The 8277-nt window shown below is 32.0% G+C and overlaps 1 protein-coding gene across 1 annotated transcript in view; it reads left to right on the top strand.

Annotated features, from left to right (window-relative positions):
* LOC107642233 (probable membrane-associated kinase regulator 6) overlaps positions 1–5145 on the top strand; it is a 12563-nt gene extending 7418 nt beyond the window's left edge. Inside the window, exon 2 of the mRNA XM_021103272.1 lies at positions 4896–5145. Within this exon, the coding sequence (XP_020958931.1) occupies positions 4896–4980 (85 nt within the window). The 3' untranslated portion in view covers positions 4981–5145. The remainder of the gene's footprint in view (positions 1–4895) is intronic.

Genomic DNA, 8277 nt, shown 5'->3' with positions numbered 1-8277 from the left:
CATAATGTATACTATTGATGATTACGTTCCTAGCTATCTATCTAGCTACCTAGTAGATTCAAGTTAGCTTCTTAGAAACGAATGTATTGTAGCTATATATATCAAGGGGACCAAAACATGGCTACAAATGCCTGTTGTCGGAATCAAATGCAGGCAACCTAAAGAATATATCATATCATATAAGATAGGAAATATTTCAGGTGCACCGGGAGTATCGATGCTCCAATTATTTTAACCGTTGATCTAAATTATAAAAAATATATATAATATATATTAAATAAAATTAATGGTTAAAACAACTGGTGCACCGGTACTCCCCGGTGCACTTGAAATGTTTCCTATAAGATATAACTAATGTATGTTTGTAGTATCACACTTCAATTAAAACGCAACAATTCATTAAATGCATATACACAAGGGTCAGCAACATATGATAATTATTAAGGTCCTCCTTTGAATTTTTTGGATATGTATCATTTTTATATTCATTTATTATAGCTAGATAGAGAATTTATGCAAAGGAACAAAAAGTTCATAGCCGTCGTCCTCAGTTTAGAGTTATCTCCTTTCATCATGCACTTTTTTGCTTTTCTTATATTTGCATCGGTTTAGAATAATATATAAACATGTCACCACTTTGCTAAACATACCACACCACTTTTCTCCTTGATTATAGAATATTTTTTTTTTTTCTTGTATACACACTATATATTGAGTTAGACTTGTAAGCATGCATTTTAGTAGTGTGTAAAATTTGTTTACAACTGATATAATACTTTAAGTTATTGACGATAGTATTTAATTTAAAAAAAAAAAAACATTTATGTGTATCTTAAGTGCATTTAAGTTGAATGTGTACATTATTCGAAACTAGCAGTCGGGCCGCTCGCGATGCGTAATAAATGGCGAAACAGTGATTAATCCCAATATATATATGTGTGTGAGAAGAAAACATGATCAAGGCAAAAAAATTATAACATTAAAAAAACATACATTCTTGTTTCTGAAATAAAAATGTTAGAAGTGTCTCTTAGATAAGATGATAACAAGAGTATTTACGGTGTTAATATTTAACTATTTGTGTGTAATTATTATAATATATTTTAATTAAATTTAAAGGGTTAAGTAATTTTTTCATTCCTAAAAAATAAGTCATTCCATCAAATATCAAAATTGCTTATCTAAAATTTAAAACCTATATTATTTATTATTACAATTAATCAATTATCCAAAGAAAGTCAAAAGCATTATCTGTAATAGATACTGAAAAATCAAGAATGAAAATTGAATAGTGGGATCTCCAGAACAGCGAAACAGGGAAGGGAATACAGGTGTCACAGCGAAAAAATCGAACAACCACTGGAGAGGCAACGGCAACGGCAACGGCAACAAAATCAACGAGAAAAAGGCGAGAAGACGAACAGAAGGTGAAAACAAATCTAGGCGATTAGGGATGGCAATACCACCCGAACACGCGGGTACCCACTCCGCCCCTACTCGTTCGGAGCGAGTAATTACCCACTCCGGAGCGAATTTTTAGCGGAACGGGATCAAGTTTAGTTGGGCCGATCTTGATGTGTTGGCTGTTGTGGGAGGATAACGTGCTTTTGGTGGAAAACAGAAAGCCAGAGCACAGAAACTCAAAATTAATTGAAGAACAAAAACTCAAAAAGATTGAAGAACAAAATTCCTCAGTAGTCAGTACTCACTGCGGGAGAGCACAGAAGGCCAGAGCCAGATGACGACGCTTTGGTGACGGTGACGACAACAAGCCGACGACCACGACAACGCCAAGCCGACGACCAGATGACGCCAACGCTTTGGTGACGGTGACAATGACGCTTCGACCCGCGACGATGAGGCTCTGACCCGCGACGGTGAGACTCCGACCTGCGACAGCTTCGTTTGACGGTGGAGTTTGTACTTCGTAGGAAGAAGGTTGAAGAGATTAGGGTTGGGAGGTGACCAGAGAGTCTGTGTTGAAGAGGAAAGTGGCTCAGCATTTAGACTTCAGCCTTTTTTTTAAATATTATTTCTATTAATAGTTAAGGAGAATTTGGTCAAAAAAAATATAATTGAAGTAGAAAATATATGTAGTGATTGAAAATTGAGGGCCTTCTAGAATTATCTTTCATAGTCTGTAATCTACTGGTTGGACAAAAATCTTCATTCTTTCCTTCCAATATGTGTAGTTCTTTCCATTGAAGAGATGGTGTCTGTTGCTTGACTGTCCTTCCGTCAAAGTATAAGCCACCAGGTTTGAGCCACTGTTTTCTGCCATCAGGACCTTTTCTTCAAGCTGCAAAGTTTGATCTCTTTGAGACCAAGCTCTGATACCAATTGATGGTAATTAGTGGCTAAGAGAAGGGGGGTTGAATCTTAGCCCCTTTTTGCTGAGTAATACTTGCTGTCTTTTTAACTTAGCTTCAGGAGATTTTTCTGCGTTTTGTCTCATAACCAGACACGAGACCTTTTCTTTTTGTCTCGTACCCAGTCAGGAGATATTTTTTCAATTTTGTCTCCTTAGTAATAGAAACTGAAATGGAGTAGAAGAGAAAGAGAGAATCACACCAAGAAGTTTCCTGGTTCAGCTGTTAAATGCAATACAGCCTACGTCCAGTCTCCATCACAATAATGATGGAATTTCACTATAATCAAACAGATTACAGACACCAATTCTCCCTAGGAACTACCCTTCCTATCGGGGACAAGTCCATAATCTATCCCCAATCCTGAACTTGACTTGGTCACCTACCAAACTTTCAACTACTAAGTGCTAACCCAACTTGCAAGGGGATTCCCATAGAATCATGATACACAGCACATAGATGTACAAAGGACCTCTAGGACATCCATAGATTTTTCTTTAATTTTGTACACTCTGCCTTTTTTTGCTCACTGACTTTTTCTTACAAACCTCACACTGTTTGCCTTTTTCACCATGAGACTCAAGACAGACAAAACTAAAGAAAATACAAAATGAAACACATTGAAGGAGAAGAACTTCTGTTAGCTTGGGTAGCTATGAGAACTATGTGCTTACTCTCCTTGTCTCAAGCCTTGGCTGTTCACCCTTATTATAGAAGGGGAAGCCTCCAAGGTTGAAACGGTTCAACCGAGCCAATTTTTTCTTCTTCAATCATCAAACCCGATTTCGGACAGAGAGAGGAGAGAAGGAACCGAATGCAAAAACCAACATACAATTACCTCTTCCTCATCCCATTACTTCAAACTTCATCAATCTGAGCCTTCCATCTTGACTTGGTCCCCAAGAAGGATTTCTGACCCTTGATGAACACTTGATCATTGACAGCCGTTTCTGCTCCACTTCTGCTTTCTCCTCCACGCAGCTACAGTAGCTACCTTCTGTGATGGGTGAACAAAAAGTAGAGACAAGCCATGCCTCAAGGATCTTCTTCTCTGACCGAATTGGATTTTTTTTCATTTCTAGGTATGGAGATCTTGAGACTTCCTCACCACATCTTACCATTAGTGGCAAAGATCTCAACCACCCCATACTGTAGATCTTCTTTCTGCAAGGGCCATCATCACCTTGGCCGCTTGCTTCTTCCTAGCTTCACTGCTACAGTACTTCACTTCTAATAACTTACTTCTTCTTCTTTTCTGTGACATGACCGAAACTAGAGAGAGAAGAGAGAAAAGCTTTCAATGGACTTAAAGAAAGAAATTAAAATGAGTTCAGTTTCCTTTTTCCAAAACCCCTTTGAATGGGAGTGTGTGTCCGTGGAAAGCATGCAACCTTTACTTTCTCTCTTTTTTAATTTCGAATTAACCTTTTGTTAGTCTTTCAAAAAAAAGTTTTGGGTTTCATATTGGTTTTCCTGGCCCAATTAACACAAGAATAATTCAACCACAAAATTTAGATCATTTTTGTACTAAAGGCCGAATATTTTGCCAATATTTTTGGGCTCCCAATTTCTTTATGCCCAATAACCAAAATTTGCAAACAACATAAAAATTATTAATTAAATAATTTTAAAGCAAAATCAATTTAATAATTTCTAATTACTATTTTAATAATATTTATCATAATGTATTAAAGTTTTCCAAACTCATCAACTCCAACATTTTATCTCCAAAATAACCAATTCAACGGAACTTTGCCTCACATCTCAATTTTCCCATCTTTAACACATTTAAATAAGCTAAATGGGATGGTTCCCGAAGGAATTCAATTTCCGTCACAGTTGGAGACATTGATCATGAACTCAAACTCTTTGGAAGGGGTGATCACAGGCTCTCTGTTTCATAATTTGTCTAAGTTGAAGGTCTTGGGCTTATCTGGCAACTCATTTGTTTTGGAAATTAATCGTAACTGGGTTCCACCTTTTCAGTTGCAAGCGATAATATTGCAGCATTGCAAGTTGGGTCCCTATTTTCCAAGATGGTTGAAGACACAGAAGACATTAATGCGGCTTGATATATAGTCACACATTGGATAAATAGCGATACAAAGTTGTAGAGAAATCATGTTGTACCATTATCCTATTATAATGGATATAAATATCTTTTGGGGCAATTTACCCAAATAAATAAAGTAGATGAAATTTTTACTCAAATACACAAAATAGAAATATGTTACGTGCATGTACAATTTTTTATTTCTATGTAATCCGTGGGAAGCAACCACGGTTTCTAATTTCTACATAAACCGTTGCTGCCTAGGACAGATTATGATTGTTTTGTGTTGTGTGTAAATCGTGGCAAGTAGCCACGGATTACGAAGGGAAGAAGGAAACCATAAACCGTGGCAGGCTCCAACGGTTTATGAAGATAGCTAAATGGTGATAAAACGTTGTGGGAGGAAGAGGGAGAGGGATTGATATACTGATCAGTAGTCAGTACTATCTATTAAAAGAGTTTCAGAATTTGAGTGAAAAAAAAAAAAAAAGACAGAATCTCAATCATATGATGAGTGAGTGGGCTCCTATTAAATTTTGTTTGCTTAATATAGTGTGAAAGAACATAATTCTAATTGAAGTTTATTTGCATTAGCAGTTAGCACCATTAGCATGCTATATGCATGAGTTGAACTACACTTTCTTTACATACATAGAATAGAAGCCTTGAGGAATGGAATTTTTTTTTATAAAGTTTAAATACCAATGGCGTATTTATTGTCAATGGGAACATGATTTGATTTTGGATTGAGATGAGTATTCTGCTTAATATAAATTCGTGTATAAAATAAAAATAGTAACTAAATAATGAATTTTTAAAGGATTCTTGATTTAAAACTTTATTACTTGAATATGAAATATATTGTATATCAACTTTATATTTACAGACGTTTAAATTCATATATTTTCTTCTCTAGTGATTTTTCAGAAGCATTTTAATTCGTAAAATATTAAGATAAAAGAGACTTTTGAAGACTAAGAAATCCTTTAAATGTGATCCTTTATTTAGTTTTTTATTATAATAATTTAAAAAAAAAATTGAAATAAACACACTTAAATAGATTTAGTGTCTTTTTAAAATTAAATACATATTCAAAATACAAACTAAATAAAACTGAAATTTAAAATTTAAAATTTCTGTTTTAGTTCTAGCATTTTTAATTATTAAAAGATTATCATTTAAATATACATCCAAAAATTATATTCAGTAAAATTAAAGATTTTAATTTTAAAATCCAAAAAATAAATCTTAAGAGTTTTAATTATTAACCCACACATCTAAAACCCTACAAGAGATCATATTTTAAACTAATATGTTAGATATATTTTTATTGAATAAGATCTAAAAAACTTAGCTTAATTATTCATTTTAATCATTTTAAAACCATTAATAAAAAAATAAGAAATATTAGATACGTTTTTATTGAATAAGATATAAAAAAATGGTTCCGCTACGTTACCAACAGCATATCTGCCAACTTCTTGCCAACTCTTATTTATAATTGTGTTTCATGGAAGTGTGTTCGTAGATGTGTCTAATAAAAATGTCTTTTTTATAACTGTGTTTAATAGAAGTGTCTTTATAAATATATTTTCTGGATGTGTCTCTTTATATATGTATTTAAAATATATTAATTATTAGACACATCCACGAACACACTTCTATGAAACACAATTATAAATAAGAGTTGGCAGATACGCTGTTGGTAACGTAGACTTTTCCATAAAAAAATTAATTTTTTTTTCATTCAAATTCTGAAACTCTTCTAATGGATAGTACTGACTACTGATAAACCGTGGGAGCCTGCCACGGTTTATGGCTTCCTTCTTCCCTTCGTAATCCGTGACTACTTGACACGGTTTACACACAACATAAAACAATCATAATCCGTTCTAGACAGCCACGGTTTATGTAAAAATTAGAAACCGTGATTACTTCCCACGGATTACATAAAAATGGAAAATTGCACATACACGTAACATGTTTCTATTTTGTGTATTTGAGTAAAGATTCCATCTACTTTATTTATTTGGGTAAATTGTCCTATCTTTTGTATTTGAGGTGCAGTGGGTAATGCTAATGCATGATTCATGAAATTGGACAAAGAAGCTGCCGTTATTGTTTTGGTTAGTTGATCGATCCAGTGGAAGCACAACTTCTTGCAACATGTATAGAAACAGTGAAACACACATTAAGTTATACTATTTATAAAAAAAATAATTACCTACTAAATTAGTCATTTATATATAATATTTTAAAATATAAAATATATGTTAAAAATAAATAAAATAAAATATATATTTATACATAAATTCATAATGGTTAAATTTAATGGCTGAGTATATAATATGCACATCCTATTTTTTATTTAAATCATATATGTTGATGTTGACTTTGCATAAAAAAAAATGCGCTCATGTTTATTATTTGTGTATTCATATATATATCAAATCAATGTCGTAAGTAGATGTGCTAGTTTATACGAAACATAGTGCCATACATGAGGCTAACTAGTTTTCTATAGATTAAAAAAATACGATAGATATTTTAATAAAAATTTTATTAATGTCTTGAGGTAATTTTTTTATTATTGAACAATGAATTACAAAATTAAATTTTAATATTGTTTATTATCATATATATATCAAATCAATGTCGTAAGTAGATGTGCTAGTTTATACGAAACATAGTGCCATACATGAGGCTAACTAGTTTTCTATAGATTAAAAAAATACGATAGATATTTTAATAAAAATTTTATTAATTTTATTAATGTCTTATACTATTTGTAGAGTTTAATTTTGATGTATTGTTAGTGTAAAATATTTTACATAATCATATATACTTATATCAGTTTTTTTATAAAAAAATGGTTATTTTTACCATGTACTTGTAAAACAATTAAATTCTTATTTTTAAACTCAAAAATATTGGGCAACTTTAATTTAAATAGCAAAAATAACAAAAGTGTGATTATCACACATTTTGTAAGACGTGAAGTTTATTTATGTTATGTATATAAGCAACTGAATTAAAGGAAAAATAGGAGGGATAACATTTCTTTTTCCCTTATTATGTTCAAGGAGCCGGTGGAAACCTTATTAATTAAGTTTAGTGAACAAGTTCGTGAACTAATTGTTTTCGATTAATAAAATTGCTTATATTCCTCTCATTTATAACTTTTAAAAAATTTTATCTTTAATTTATTTTAAATTTTTTTGTATTAACTAATGTTAACTTTATCTATTTAAAAAAAAATAAATTATTTTTTATAAAAATACCCTTTAATAAAAATTTTATTTTTTTTTGTCATTAAATTTTACTTAATAAAATATTTTTTAATAAAATATTTTTTTAAAAATTAATAATTAAATTATTTTTTTTAAGATACCTTTCAATAATTTTTTAATTATTAAATTGTGATTTTATTAAAATTTTTGTTAACAATTATTTTTATAGTTACTATTACCTTTTTTTTATATCAATATTGTTCATACCCTGACTCAATAATAAAGGCCCAGAACCAAGCGAAAGGCCTAATCCAAAGGGTTGGGCCTCACCCAGTACCAATCTTCGTCTTAGGAAGTCGGTACTCGTCACGACTTACTCTAAAGAAATCGGGAACGAGGGTTAGTTGGCAGATAAGCACTCATTTGAATGAATAACTGCCCCTAGAATCTCTCTAACCACTTCCCCAAGCCATATCTTAACTTCCCTAAGATAAAGGGACGGTTAACACCCTAAAAAAGTGGCACTACTCCAACGGTGGTTATTGGTTCGCCACTATAAATACACTGACACCCCTCAGGTATCTCTAAGTTCCAATACTCTCTAAACTTGCTTAGACCCTTGCTG

Source organism: Arachis ipaensis, chromosome B05, assembly GCF_000816755.2.
Source record: "Arachis ipaensis cultivar K30076 chromosome B05, Araip1.1, whole genome shotgun sequence".
Lineage (NCBI taxonomy): Eukaryota > Viridiplantae > Streptophyta > Magnoliopsida > Fabales > Fabaceae > Arachis > Arachis ipaensis.
Note: the sequence above shows the minus strand (reverse complement) of the source record. Positions and strands in the feature narration are given on the sequence as shown.